The sequence below is a fragment of the Physeter macrocephalus genome, chromosome 11 (assembly GCF_002837175.3).
Source record: "Physeter macrocephalus isolate SW-GA chromosome 11, ASM283717v5, whole genome shotgun sequence".
NCBI classification, from domain to species: Eukaryota; Metazoa; Chordata; class Mammalia; order Artiodactyla; family Physeteridae; genus Physeter; species Physeter macrocephalus.
The window spans coordinates 150,081,621-150,096,985 of record NC_041224.1 but is presented as its reverse complement, the minus strand read 5'-3'; the positions used below and the strand labels follow the sequence as shown (position 1 = coordinate 150,096,985).

The window sequence follows — 15,365 nt, the reverse complement described above, 5'->3', positions numbered from 1 at the left end:
CCCCAGGGCCCAGGCCATTTGCCCTAGCATCCCCTACTTGCAGAGTCACTGGGGTCGGATATCTGGCCCGCCTTTTGGCCTCTGGCCTCTCTCTCCCCAGGGCCCAGAACAGAGTTAGCCCTTGGATCCTGCACCCCTAGGAGCCCTGGCAACTGAAATGGCCCTCCCAGGAGCCTCCAAAGCCCCTGACTCAGGGAAGGAAGGGGTCTCTCCAGAGCCCACAGCAGTCCTGACCTTATGGGCTTGGTGGGGTCTGTCCGGGCAATCTTCTGCTCCAGAGGGATCTGCTCCCACTTGAAATGCAGGCTCCAGTCAAATCCTAAGGGACAGACTAGGGTGAGGATGGGGCTCGGGGGCTCTTGTCCCCTCACTCCACCACCCCTGAGAGTCTCCCTTGATCAGAACCCAGCTTGTAGAGGGCCCTGGGCAATTCATGTAGTCATTTCTTCATTCAGAACGAGACAGGTCCCTGTCCTTATGGAGTTTCAATCTACTGGATAAGACAAAGACTTACAAAGATAAATCAGTAAATGGATAATATGTCAGTTGAGGTTGAAAAGTGCTAAAAAAAAAAAAAAAAAAAAAAAAGAAAGGGGGGGTACCCATGCTATTCTAGTAAGGGTAGCCAGGAAAGGCTCTCTGAGGAGGTAACATATGAGTAGAGACCTGAATGAAGAACTGATCCATGCAGACATGTAGGGAAAGGGAATTCCAAGTGGGGGAACAGCAAGTGCAAAGGCCCTGAGGTGATTTCCCTAAGGAGAAATGCCTGGCTCCCTTCAGAATCCCACTCAGCCTCAACATCTAACTAACGACTGTGTCTATATATTGGAAATCCGAGCCCCAAATAGGAAATCCACTCTGCGCATTAGCTCCTGGCAACAGATTCTCTGGAGCAGCCTGCCCAATAGAACTTGCTGCAATGATGGAAATGTCCTACATCTGCACTGTCCAACATGGTAGACACTAGTCACATGTGGTTATTGAGCACTTGAAATGCTGCTAGGGCAACTTAGGTACTGAGTTTTGAATTTTACTTAATTTTAATTAATTTAAATTTACATAGCCAAAAGTGGCTATGATCTACTGTATTGGACAGCACAGTTCTAAAGTCTAGACCAGAGCTGCCCAAAAGAAATACAATGCAAGCTGGAGATGCAAGCCACACATGCAATTTAAATTTTTCCAGTAGCCATATCAAAAAGTAAGAAGAACATATGAGATTAATTTGAATAATGTATTTTTAATGCAATATATCCAACCTACTATCTTTTCAATCATTATCATTGATGATCATATTCATAATCAGTACAACAAATTATTAATGAGGTATTTTATATTCTTTCATACTAAGTCTTCAAAACCTGGTGTGTATTTTTTCTCACAGCACATCTCAGTTCAGACCGGTCACATTTCAAGAGCTCAGTCGCCAAATGTGGCTAATAACTGCCGTATGTGGCCAGGTCTAGACCATTTCCAGGCGTACAGGTTAGGAAACCGTGCAAAGTTGAGGGCTCCCCCTTCCTCACCCGCAAGACAGCAGTCATATCATGTTATTCTGCCAGGACTTGTGGCCATGGTCCCCGGGCTGGCAGTATTTGAGAAGGATGTGTGAAAGTCTGGGGGGAGGGAAAGATCAGAGACTAGCTTGGCTCTGTCCCTGATTGTGCCAGGAGCCTGCAACTGCCAGCTCTGGCCCTTTGTCCCCAACCCCATGGCTCTACCCAATCCCCTTTCATTTTCTAGAGGTAAAGGGGGTGGGGGTGTGAGACGCTCTGGCACAGCTGGGAAGAAGAGCACCAAGCCAGGGCTTTTGCCTGCCCTCACCTGCCTCCTTTCAGGTCTAGAGCCCCTCCCCTGGGAGCCGGACCCACCTCCCCGAAGGTCAGCAGATGCAGCAAGGTAGGCGAAATTATCCAGACTGATGACATCAATGATGGGGCTCACCACGCGGGTGTGATCCTAGGAGAGGACACATGAGATGGCGTGAGGCCAGGGACTCTGTGAATAAAGGCCCAACTGCCTGCTCTGTGAAGAAGTTCTCTTCGAGGCATTGGGCACTCAGCACCTGCTGCAGGACACGTCAGGCTCCCAGGAGCTGTCCTGCATCACCACATCTAGGCTCCCGGAAGGTCCCTCTTGGGTCTCATGGGCACGATGCTCTCCCAGCCTCTTCCTCTCACATCATGTTGAGCCCTGCCAGGATCTCACCTCCTCAGTAAAGCCCTCCCTGATTGCTGCAGGCTGAGGACTTCTTCCTCTTTTAAACTGCTCTCACAATTATAGACCAGACAATTCCTGGGACAGTGAATCAGATGCTGCCTGATGTGGATCTTCTGTCGCTGGTTTGAACTGTTGTTTTACTAATTGTCGTCCATCTTTGTACATGTTGAGGTTGAGTCTTCCCAACTGGACAACCAGCAGCTTAAGGGCAGGGACCCTGCAGTCTCTGTGTAACCTGGGTGGCACTCCTCTCGTGCCACATCCACTTCAAAGTCAGACTCACACTCCCTTCATCATCTCCCAGACACAAATCCACCTCCAAAACATTGGTGGTAATATGCCAACTTTACTAAAGGTTTTTTTCTGGGGGTGAGGGGTGGGGGGATAGTGGTGCTGGTGGATTTTATCACATACCACGTGCAAAACTTAATTGCCCTCCATCAGCAGGATGTCTGTTCTCTTCTTTTCTCCCTCCATGGAGGGACATGGAACAGACTTTTTCTCCCTCCTCTCTCTCTGCATTCTGTGCTGACCCTCAAAATCCTCTTGTCTGCAACTTGGAATCCCTCTCTGCCCCTCAGTTCACACTCCGTCTCAGGACGACAAAAATGTGGGACGTGGCAGATCAGGGGAGACCATCCACGGTCTCCCACAGTGTTCTATGGGGGCCTCACCTTATCCTTTTTATAAACTTTTTGTATTGAGATATAATTCACATTTTTATAACAATTTTATTAGATATAATTGATATACCATAAAATTCGCCATTTTAAAGTGTACAATTCAGTGGTTTGTAGTATATTCACACAAGGTTGTGGCACCGTCACCACTCTCTAATTCCAAAACATTTTCATCACCCCAATAAGAAACCCTGTACCATTAGCAGTCACTCCCCATACCCCCCTCCCTCCAGCCCCTGACAACCGCTAATCCACTTTGTATTTGTACGGATTTATTTATTCTGGACATTTCATATAAATGGAATCATATAATATGCAGTTTTTGTTACTGGCTTCTTTCGCTCAGCATAAGGTTTTCAAAGTTCATCCATATTGTAACATGTATCATTACTTCATTCTTTTTATGGCTGAACAGTATTCCACTGTATGGATATATCACATTCTGTTTACCCATTCACAGTTGATAGACATTTTGCTGTTTCCATGTTTCAGCTATTCTGAATAACACTGCTCTGAACACTCAGGCACAAGTTTTTGTGTGGGGTATGTTTTCATTTCTCTTGAGTATATACCTAGCAGTGGAATTGCTGGGTCATATGGTAACTCTATGTTTAAACTTTTGAGGAAGTGCCAGACTGTTTTCCAAAGTGGAAAACAGCACCATTTGACATGCTCCGCAGCAATGTATAAAGACTCCTATTTATCTACATCCTCACCAGCACTTGTACTGTCCATCCTTTTGATTATAACCATCCGGTAGGTATCAAGTGGTACCTCATTGTGGTTTTGACTTGCATTTCCCTAATGACTTAACGTTGAGCATCTTTTCATGTGCTTGTTGACCATTTGTCTATTTTCCATTGCGGTGCGCGGGCTTCTCAATGCGGCGGCTTCTCTTGTTGCGGAGCGTGGGTTCTAGGCGCCCGGGCTTCAGTAGTTGTGGCACACAGGCTCAGTAGTTGTGGCTCGCGAGCTCTAGAGCGCAGGCTCAGAAGTTGTGGCACATGGGCTTAGTTGTTCCGTGGCCTGTGGGATCTTCCTGGACCAGGGCTCGAACCCATGTCCTCTGCGTTGGCAGGTGGATTCTTAACCACTGCGCCACCAGGAAAGCCCCTTTTCTCATTTTTAAATTGGGTTATTTGCCTTTTATGGTTGAGTTGAAATCACCTCATCCTATGCTCCATATGTCCAAATCCTCCCCATTCTAGAGAACAGCAGGCACATGGGAGGGCCCCCCTGCTTGAGAACACCATCCTCTCCTCCCTCCTTCTCAGGCTTCCCAGCCTGACTCACCCTCACCCCTCATCACTCCTTCAGGAGGAAAACAGCACCACCCATTCGTAGTAGGAGCTTTGTGGCTCACCCAGGCTTTCAGCCAATTTAATTCTCACCACAATCGTGGGACAAATATTACAATTATCCCTGTTTTCAGATGAGAAAGCTCAATGAGGTGAAGTTACTCAGGAGGGAGCAGACCATTTAGGCTTCCTACTCTGCCTGCCCAACTCCAGAGACCGTTCATCATCCCCCCTCATGCCAAGAACATGTGGGCACGTCCAGAGCTCCCCCAGGGACAGACAGACTTACCTCCTTCACCCGCTGCAGCATGGGCTGCAGCCACTCGGTGTTCACTTCGCAGTGGCTGTCCAGGAAGGTGAGGACAGCAGCTGCGGCCACATCTGCCCCGCGGACTCGGGACCGGATCAGCCCTGCAGTGGGAAGGGACAAAGGATGGTGCTGGGACTGAGCCAATTTGCTCAGTCGTCCCCCCAAAGTCTCAGGGCTCTCCGCCCCTTAGGGCTGAGGGTTCCTCTGAGTTATTGTGATTTAACTTTACTTCGTATTTCTTGATTTCTTCCCTCCCTCTTTTTCTTTCTCTCACCCATCCATCAACCATCATTACTCCAAGGTTTTTCTCTGAGTGCCCTCTGCATGCCAGACACTGGACTCTGGGGACACACTGATGGACAGTCAGAGTTTAGTGAACAGAAGTTGCAATAAAGTGTGGCTTTGTACCAAAGGAAAGCCAGAAACCACCACTTAGGAACCTCAGGGCGGTCCCCTCCAGCTGCACTATCCTCTATGACACGCAGAGAGTCTTCTAGACTAAGACAAGCTGGAGTTAGTATGTCAGCCCCTTCACTAACTGTAGCATATTATTTAACCTCTCTGAGCCTTAGTTTTCTTATCCAGAAGAGTCAGAGAGAATAATCCCTGCCTCTTGGGGACAGTGCGTGGTGCCCAGGAAGCCGACATGTGCAGAGATTCTACTCTGCTTCCACCTCATTCCCCAGTCTCGCCGAAGGCTCGTCGACTGTCAAAAAATGGCTTCGCTTTTGGCAGCACCCTAGTCGGAGCTGGGGACTTGCCTGATCAGGAGAGAGGAGACCCAGATGGTCCTGTGCCTGACAGAGCAGCCACTGGTGTGGGGAGATTTCCCTGGCCACACCTCTGCCCGGCACTCTACTGCCCCATCCTTCTATTCCACAGGGAGCTGTAAAGCACCTAATCATAAATTTACATCTATGTTGGGTAAAACCCCAGGGAACAGCATACTCCCAGACCTAAAGGCACCTGCAACCCAGTGCTTGGGAGAGATCTCTCTCTGGCCTCTTCCATTCCAGTTTGAAGGTCCCTTCGACCTGACTGGACTTTCTTAAATACACCCATCACATCTCTTTCTTTCCTTCCTTCCTTCCTTCCTCCCTTCCTTCCTCCCTCCCTCCCTCCCTCCCTCCCTCCGTCCCTCCCTCCCTCCCTTCCTTCCTTCCTTCCTTCCTTCCCTCCCTCCTTCCTTCCTTCCCTTCTTCCTTCCTCTCTCTCTCCCTCTCTTTTTCTCTCTCTCTCCCTCTCTCACCTTCAGTGGCTCCCTATTCTCTGCTTTATTAAGTCTAAATGCCCCCCGTCATCTATCCTCACCCCACTCATTCCTCGTGCTGACCAGGCCCAATTCTCCCAGGAAGGGAGACTAAGTAGAGGGAGGTTAAGAGGCTGGGCTCTGGGTGGGCCCCCTGCTGCGGGGTGGAATCCTGGTTCCTTTATTCATCACTCCAGGCAAATTACTGAACCTTCTTAAACCCCAGTTTCTTTATTTGCAAAACAGAATGATGGGCTCTTATGAGAACTGAACATGAGAAAGTGGGCAGAGTGAATGCTACAAGGTGAGAATGCAGGAAACGTGGAAGAGGCTGTCAGTACTTCCTGCACCCAGGCCGCACTGATGCCTTTGCTCGCGGAGTCCTCGGGCCTGGAACGCCCTCCCTTGGGCCCTTTTCATCTGTCTCACAACCCCTTCACCCAGTCCAGGCCCCCTCTCCGATCATTCCCCTCTCCTTCGGCTCCCTCTCCTCCATCTCCTTTCTACCCCCATAAAATTATAACCAGCCTCAGCTCCATAATAAGCTCTCTGAGGGCAGGGACCGTATTTATACTTCTTTTGTGTCCCCTAGAGTGCCGTGTACAATCCTATGCTGTAGTCGGTGCTCCAAAACACCTCTTGATTGGAAATGAGGGCACATCTGCTTTATACTGCCCTGTGGTTTTTCTCAAAGCATTTAATCCTTACAATAACTGTGTAGGACAGAAAGGGTACTATTATTATTCCCATTTCTCATGAGAGACAACGAAGGCAGCCGGAAGTAGAGCTACTTACCTACAGTCGTACTGTGATAGGGGCTGACCCAAGATAGCAGGAGGGTCTTTCCCCAGACCTTGGTCCTGGCCACCAGGAATGCAGCAGGACCACACTGGCTTGGTATGACATGGCACCAAAAGGGAGCGAGGAGGTGCAGAAGTCTAGATGAAAAGAGGTCTGCGGTGGCACCTAGGATCTAAGAACTTACCTTCCCGCCGGTCATTGCGCAGGCATTTGACCTTGGGGATCCTGGTCAGGAGAAGACAGTCTTCAGCTGAGGGTGGAGAGAAGGAAACAAGCTCATTCAGATATTGACATCAGACCACATGTGGTTCGACCACTACTGGAACTTCCCAGGAGCTTCTCCAGACCAGGCCCAGGGGAAGGCGAGGAGAGTGGTCATCTCCACTGGCCAAAGGACTGCCCTGTCCTCCACTCCCTGGCCAGACTGAGGACTGCCTGTACTTGTGGCATTACCCCCCAGGGGGCACCAGAGAGCACCAGCACTGTCACCAGTCCAACAGCCTCGGAGCTAGATTGTGGGGACAATATTCTGCACACGGCAGTTGTGATAATGAAGGATGCTGCTGATTCAGTTTAATTTTTTTTTTAATGTCATCTCACTGGTATCCCATCAAAGCAACACCACTCCTTTTGCACCAGGGAGCAGAGCCAGGGACGGCACCTAGAAAAGACTGAAGATCCCTTTGGGGAGCAGAGGTCAGCCTGTGATGGCCAGAACAACCTCAAGAGTGCTTCCCTTGGCATTCTGGGGAAATGGGGTGTGAAGGGGTGCAAAAAAAGAAGGTGTATACTTACGATCTGAACTGAAATCATCCACTAGAATGATCTCCTGGATCAGGCTGGCAGGAGTTCTGTTCAGGACGCTGGAGGAGTGACGGGGACAGAGGAGCCCAGATTTAGGGGCCACCTTCTACTTCCTTCTTCCTGCCATGGGTTCCCCCACCGCCCACCTCGGAAGCCAGCACACTGGCCACGGGCAGCAAGCTGCTAGCAAACCTTCCGGGCCCTGGTCAATGGCTGAGGGGCAGTGTGTTCCTCAGGCTCCTCCAAGACCCTGCTGACCCAGCTGCCTGGACCCTCAGGTACTTGGGACCCACCCCAGATGGGGGGTAGGGGCTGCCCTAGTTTAGCTGTTGAGGCAGGACTTTAGCTGCTCTGGCTACCTGGGCTTAACAAGCCCACCTGAGGACAACCCCCGCCGGCCCCGAAGCTGTCTGCTCGGAAAGCTAGCGAGGCTCCTTTTGGCCTGATGGGTCAGGAGGGGTGTTCTCAGAAAGCTCCCCCGCCAGCTCTTTCCCTCCCACCACCCCTCCTCCTCCTTCACTCCCTGGGGAAGGAAATCTAAACTTCTTTAATCCCTGGAATATCACTGGGTACTCCATTCCGAATCCTATTCTTATCTAAGTTCATTAAGAAATGAGGTGAGTAGAAGTCAAACTTGACCACGGGGCCAAGCTTAGGAGAACAGGAGGGGCACCGCTCTCTGAATCGCTGACAGGTGCCTACTGGGCTGGCATCCATCCACCTGAGGCCTCACATCCGTCCCCACCGCCCTGGGCTCCTGACCCCTGAATTTCTGCCTGAGTCCCGGGGAACTGACCTTGTGTTTGTGCATCTCGCTAACTGTTGGACTTCTTGGGTCTCCCTGACCCTGATGCACCAGCCTCAGCCTCTCAGAAGGGCAGAACCACCCCCCCCCCGCAAGTGCCCGCTGGTCTTCACGCCGTCTGGCCACAGCACCTAGTCTCAGTGTCCTCCCCTGCCAGGGCCCAGCAGATCCCCGAGGCCTGGGGGAGCAGCACCACTGAGATGAAAGATCCAAGGTGGGGCTTACCTTTTCACCGTGCGCAGGAGGGTAGAGCGGGCTTCGGGGCTTACCTTTTCACCGTGCGCAGGAGGGTAGAGGGGCTTCGGGGCTTACCTTTTCACCGTGCGCAGGAGGGTAGAGCGGGCTTCGTTGTGGAAGGTGATGATGACGCTGGTGGCCGGCAAGTCCGAGGAATAGGACACGGATGGGCAACTGAGAAGAGAGCAGAGAGGTCAGGGGGCAGCTGTGAGAGTGTTCTCAGGGCAGGCTTAAGCTTCTGTTTGTCTGAAGCCAGGCGTGGGCCCTGGGCCTCCACACCCACGCCCACCCTACTCAGGCCGCCCAGCCTGGAGTCCTTGGAGGGAAGCACAGGTTGGGGGACCTTCACAGGCCTGGGTGCTCTTTACAAAAGACCTAGAGCACTCGGAGCCCCACAGTCACTGAAGTATTGAGGAGGGATCGACGTGTATAGGCACCACACAGGCCCCAGGATCAAGCCCCGGACCAACAGACAGAACTCCCTGCCCGATGGGGCAGCCAAGAGAGGCAAAATGGCGGAGGGGAGAGGAGGAAAAAGGGCCTCTCTTTGTCTCTGACACCCCGTAGCTTCTTCCTTCGGATGTAGCGGCTCCGACATCTGGTGAGATCTGGAGAGGAATCGTTCCCATCCTGCCCTCCTGTGAATTCCTCCCTCTCGCTGCCACCATTAACAGCCACCTGGTGACACCAGGCAGGGGAGCAGCCTCACTCTTCCCAGGAGCCCTGGGACACCTAGGGGAAACCAAGTCTCTGAGGAGACACCAAAGGCAGTTCCCCCTACCTCACTCCCTCCCCCAGCAGCTCTGCGCTCCGCCTTCTCCAGACACATTTGGGGCCCATTAGCTTCCCCATGCTCAGAAAAGGGAATTAAAATGATCCATCCCTGCCAGCCTTCATCCTTGTCGGTTCTGCAAATGCTTCTGTGAATGCATTTATTGGTGTTCCTGGGGCCGCGGCGGGAAGGCAGCCGCAGTGCTAGTTTTCATGGCAATCTTCTTCATTACAATTGCTCTCTGACTATTCCAGCGGTGACTGTTTTTTCATTATGGCATTCATTCCACTGACAGCGGCTTAACAGCCGAACTCCCAGGCCCATTGCCTGCCCTGCAGAGCAGCCCGGGTCAGACAGGCAAGTTCCACTAGCCTGAGACCCCCACCGGAGAAATCCTGAGAGGCCTTAAAATAATCCTCCTTGAGAGAGGATGTCGGGGAGCGGGAGGGGTAGAGAAATTCACCTCTGCCCTGGGAAGCCAGGCATCCCAAGTGCCTCTCCTCCCAGAGGCTTGTGGGTTTGGGGGTAGGAGGGGGCTTGGTCTGTTGAGATGGGGAGTCCTGGGAGAAGCAGTCACTTCCTGGGCACCCAGCCCCCCTGCACTGACCTCTATGGCCCCAGGTCTCTGTCTCTGAACCCCAAGGATCTAGTGCCCAGGAAGGATGCCAAGCCCACTGGACTTCTGGTCTCCGTGAGTGACAAGGAAGGTGCTAGAGGCAGGCCCCCTTCTGCGCCTTTATCTCACACACATCCGTTGTGCTGCAGAGTAGCTGCTTCAGAAGGAAAAGCAATCTTGACCCAAGTCACCCTCGCCTACCCTCAAACCGGGACCTGCCCGGCGCTGGGCACACAGCCGGCTCCAACGCAGCCCATGCTGGCCATTCAAAGCTGCAGGCGCACGAGTGGGTCAGCTCCAACCCCGCTCCCCCGCTCGCTGCCTTGATCGATGTCTGCACAGAGCACAGAGGAGGCCCCCAAACCAGCCTGGGTTGGCAAGGAACCCTCCCCGGAGGAGAGGACACTGAGGAGAGTCGTAAGGGTGTGGCGGGGAGGCGTGCAGGCAGAGGAAATGGCCTGTGTGTGGAAACAAGGAGGGAGGCCAGAGGAGTCCAGGACTGAGGGAGCACCGAGGACTAGGTGCAAAGGAGCAGAGGCTCGGAAGGGACCAGGTGGCTTGTACTTCAGGGAAAGGAGCTGAGACTGTTCCCATAGGTGAGGGCAGGAAGAGGAGAGATTGAAGGTGGAGACTCGTATCATCCAGACGGGACACTACAAGGGCCTGAACCAGGGAGGGGGCTGATAACTTGCCCACTCACACTGAGCAGAGTCCAAGCCGGGATCGGGCATGGAAGGCGTCCTTGAGGTCTAGGGCCTCTCCCACCTACCGCTCCGGGAGAGCAAAGAGCAAGACTGCCAAGCATTTCTGGGAATTGCTGAGGAAGTGGCGGCAGTGGGGCAGGAAGAGAGGAAGGAAAGGGATACCAGTGGGGTGGTGCACAGCACTCTACTGTTTGCACAGTGCAGGCAGGGCTGGCGGCCCCTCTTCACCTCAGACATCACCAGACGGGCACCAAGAACGCCAGGCTAGCCCACCCCCTTCAGACCTCCCCGTGGTCACCTGGCAGGTCACTCTTGCTGGGATTCCAGCCTGAGGTATTTAGGGGCCTCTCTGGCCTCGCTGGGAAGTCTCCTTGGACCTCCCAGGCTCTCAGGAGGTCAATGAAATAAAGATGAGTCAGGAAAACGACAGATGGTAAGGGTTTGCATGTCTCAATAGCTGGACCGAGTCTGACGAAATCTTCCTCATTTCTTAAATCCACATGACTGAAAGAAAAGCCAACTGGTGCTGGCCCTTCCCTCCACCTTTCTTTCTCCACCGGCACAATGGAGGCCACACCTGTAATGGCGGGTGTCCCGGATGGGCCGGTCAGGGCTCAGCTTGTCGCTCTCCAGCTGGTTGAAGGCATGCTGTCTGTAGGGGTCCTCTCCAGGCTTCAGCTGCTTGGCTGCCAGGTACGCCTTCTCATCAAAGCCTTTCGAGGGTGTTCCTGTCACCTGAGACAAAGGTCAGCATCAGAGGGGCCACAGGCAAGAGGAAAAAGTAGCCACTGTGTGGTAAGCACTTACGACACGGTAGGACCCAACTGCATTACCTCATTTGTACCTGTGAGCAGGAGATCGTTATTTCCCCCGTTGTACAGATGAGGAAACTGAGGCTCGTGACAGTACCCCCACGTGTGGGGGCAGGGAGTACATGGGAACTCTCCGTACTTTCCGCTCAATTTTGTGCACCTAAAACTGCTCTTAAAAAATAAAGCCTATTAATAAAAAAGCTCAAGGTCAGAGCTAGTAAGTCACAGGTTTCTGGAGTCAAAATGGTTGTTCTGACTCTGAAGCCCACACTCTTGACCAGTGCTCTTCGCTGGATATGGAGATGGTGACACCTGGAGGGCACCTGACCCCCAAGATGAGGTGTCCTGAGAGGTCACCAAGCAACCTGCAGATTGACAGTCTCCTAGGGATAAACTTGGGCCTGACACTGGGCTAGGCACGCAGGTGGTGCCTGATTAGTAAAACCTCCAGCACTGGGACAAGCTGCTGCCCAGAGAACCACCTGTGAGGTCAGGCGGGCCCTCACAGGCTAATGCCAGAGCTGCTAGGACGCAAATGCACAGGCAGTGATGCATCTTCTCTGGGACTTGTGTTTGCTGCTGAAATAGCTCATGTCAGGCCTCCCGGGCACCCCGGTGCTAAGTGCTGGGGAGTGATGGATGACAGATGCCATGGCCCAGCCTCCCTCCTCTTAGCCACACCCTGCTTTGTGCTCCCAAAGTACCCCCATGAAAGACACTGGGGAAAGATACATCTGAGATGCATGGATGAGTGGATGGATCCTGACATCTCATTATCTGAAACACACTGCCAGCCGGATGTTGCCTGGAAATATCATCAACGGTGAGTGCATCTCGACTCCGCCCCTTCCACCTGAACAGCAGCCCGGGCAGGAGCTGTGGGCCCACAGGGGCAGCAGGAAGGCGGGTGAGAGTTGTCCAGGCACAGAACCCCTGCGTGAGAACTCCATCACAGGCCTAGTCTCTAGAGGGACAGTCCCAAGAAGACAGCTTGACCTGTGGAGGGGAGATGGATGTGTTGGGTGATCCACCAGCAGCCCAGGACCTCCACATTCCCCTGAGAGCCTAGCTCCCAGCTTCACGGGACAGGAATGCAAAGGTTCTGGGGAGTGCCTGTCTCCCAGGGCTGCCTCTCTGTAGTGTTCTGCCTCCTAGGAGCCAGTTCCTGAGCTCCCTGAGGTCAGAGCCAGTGAGGGAGGTTTCCTCATGTGTACTGGGCCCAGCCCCGTGCCGCACACATACTCAGGATGGTGACAAGAGCTGCACTGCCGCGCTGTGATATGTTTATTTGGTGCCATGCCAGGGACTGGACAGATGGGTCAGAGTCCCCAAAGACTCGCAATCCATTGCAGGAAAGAAAGAACGAGTGGAAGGAGGGGATTGGTTCAAGATGGTGGAGTAGAAAGACGTGCTCTCACTCCCTCTTGCGAGAGCACCGGAATCACAACTAACTGCTGAAAAATCATTGACAGGAAGACACTGAAACTCACCAAAAAAGATACCCCACATCCAAAGACAAAGGAGAAGCCACAATGAGACGGTAGGAGGGGTGAGGGGTGCAATCACAATAAAATCAAATACCATAACTGCTGGGTGGGTGACTCACAAACTGGAGAACACTTATACCACAGAAGTCCACCCACTGGAGTGAAGGTTCTGAGCCACACATCAGGCTTCCCAGCCTGGGGGTCCAGCAACGGGAGAAGGAATTCCTAGAGAATCAGACTTTGAGGGCTAGCGGGATTTGACTGCAGGACTTCGACAGGACTGGGGGAAACAGAGACTCCACTCTCGGAGGGCACACACAAAGTAGTGTGCGCATCGGGACCCAGGGGAAGGAGCAGTGACCCCATAGGAGACTGAACCACACCTACCTGCTACTGTTGGAGGGTCTCCTGCAGAGGCGGGGGGTGGCAGTAGCTCACTGTGAGGACAAGGACACTGGCAGCAGAAGTTCTGGGAAGTACTTCTTGGTGTGAGCCCTCCCAGAGTTGGCCATTAGCCCCACCAAAGAGCCCGGGTAGGCTCCAGTGTTGGGTGGCCTCAGGCCAAACGACCAACAGGGAGGGAACCAAGCTCCACCCATCAGCAGACAAGTGGATTAAAGTTTTACTGAGCTCTGCCCACCAGAGCAACAGCCAGCTCTACCCACCACCAGTCCCTCCCATCAGGAAACCTGCACAAGCCTCTTAGATAGACTCATCCACCAGAGGGCAGACAGCAGAAGCAAGAAGAACTACAATCCTGCAGCCTGTGGAACAAAAACCACATTCACAGAAAGACAGACAAGATGAAAGGCAGAGGGCTATGTACCAGATGAAGGAACAAGATAAAACCCCAGGAAAACAACTAAATGAAGTGGAGATAGGCAATCTTCCAGAAAAAGAATTCAGAATAATGACAGTGAAGATGATCCGGGACCTCAGAAGAAGAATGGAGGCAAATATCGAGAAGATGTAAGACATGTTTAACAAAGAGCTAGAAGAATTAAAGAACAAACAAACAGAGATGAATAATAAAATAACTGAAATGAAAAATACACGAGAAGGAATCAATAGCAGAATAACTGAAGCAGAAGAACGGATAAGTGATCTGGAAGACAGAATGGTGGATTTCACGGCCACGGAACAGAATAAAGAAAAAAGAATGAAAAGAAATGAAGACAGCCTGAGAGATCTCTGGGACAAGATTAAATGCAACAACATTTGCATTATAGGGGTCCCAGAAGGAGAAGAGAGAGAGAAAGGACCTGAGAAAATATTTGAAGACATTATAGTCCAAAACTTCCCTAACATGGGAAAGGAAATAGCCACACAAGTCCAGGAAGTGCAGAGAGTCCCAGACAGGATAAACCCAAGGAGAAACATGCCGAGACACATAGTAATCAAATTAGCAAAGGTTAAAGACAAAGAAAAATTATTGAAAGCAACAAGGGAAAAACGACAAATAACATACAAAGGAACTCTCATAAGGTTAACTACTGATTTCTCAGCAGAAACTCTACAAGCCAGAAGGGAGTGGCATGACATATTTAAAGTGATGAAAGGGAAGAACCTACAACCAATAGGTCCTTTTCTTCTCTTGTGTTTCCTGCCTAGAGAAGAAAAGGACCTACAAAACCAAACCTATAACAATTAAGAAAATGGTAATAGGAACATACATATCAATAATTACCTTAAAAGTGAATGGATTAAGTGCTCCAACCAAAAGACTCAGGCTCGCTGAATGGATACAAAAACAACACCCATATAATATATGCTGTCTACAAGAGACCAACTTCAGACCTAGTGACACATACAGACTGAAAGTGAGGGGATGGAAAAAGATATTCCATGCAGATGGAAATCAAAAGAAAGCTGAAATAGCAATACTCATATCAGATAAAATAGACTTTAAAATAATGTTACAAGAGACAAGGAAGGACACTACATAATGATCAAGGGATCAATCCAAGAAGACGATATAACAATTATAAATCTGTATGCACCCAGCATAGGAGCACCTCAATACATAGGCAACTGCTAACATCTATAAAAGAGGAAATCGACAGTAACACAATAATAGTGGGGGACTTTAACACCTCACTGACACCAATGGACAGATCATCCGAACAGAAAATTAATAGGGAAACACAAGCTTTAAATGACACAACAGGGCTTCCCTGGTGGAGCAGTGGTTGAGAGTCTGCCTGCCGGTGCAAGGGACGCGGGTTCGTGCCCCGGTCTGGGAGGATCGCACATGCCGCGGAGCGGCTGGGCCCGTGGGCCATGGCCGCTGAGCCTGCGCGTCTGAAGCCTGTGCTCCGCAACGGGAGAGGCCATGGTGGTGGGAGGCCCGGGTACCACAAAAAAAAAAAAAAAAGACACAATAGACCAGATAGATTTAATTGATATTTATAGCACATTCCATCCAAAAACAGCAGATTACACTTTCTTCTCAACTGCACATGGAACATTCTCCAGGATAGATCACATCTTGGGTCACAAATCAAGCCTCAGTAAATTTAACAAAATTGAAATCATATCAAGCATCTTTTCTGACCACAACGCTACGA

At 51.4% G+C, this 15,365-nt stretch overlaps 1 protein-coding gene across 1 annotated transcript in view; it reads right to left on the bottom strand.

The window, feature by feature from the left end:
• GALNT16 (polypeptide N-acetylgalactosaminyltransferase 16) overlaps positions 1–15,365 on the bottom strand; it is a 104,520-nt gene that overhangs the window by 19,286 nt on the left and 69,869 nt on the right. The window contains exons 2-8 of the mRNA XM_024116267.2: positions 11,077–11,234; positions 8,483–8,581; positions 7,357–7,424; positions 6,746–6,811; positions 4,491–4,612; positions 1,875–1,962; positions 235–319 (exon numbers count right to left, since the gene is read on the bottom strand). Of these exons, the coding sequence (XP_023972035.1) occupies positions 235–319; positions 1,875–1,962; positions 4,491–4,612; positions 6,746–6,811; positions 7,357–7,424; positions 8,483–8,581; positions 11,077–11,234 (686 nt within the window). The remainder of the gene's footprint in view (positions 1–234; positions 320–1,874; positions 1,963–4,490; positions 4,613–6,745; positions 6,812–7,356; positions 7,425–8,482; positions 8,582–11,076; positions 11,235–15,365) is intronic.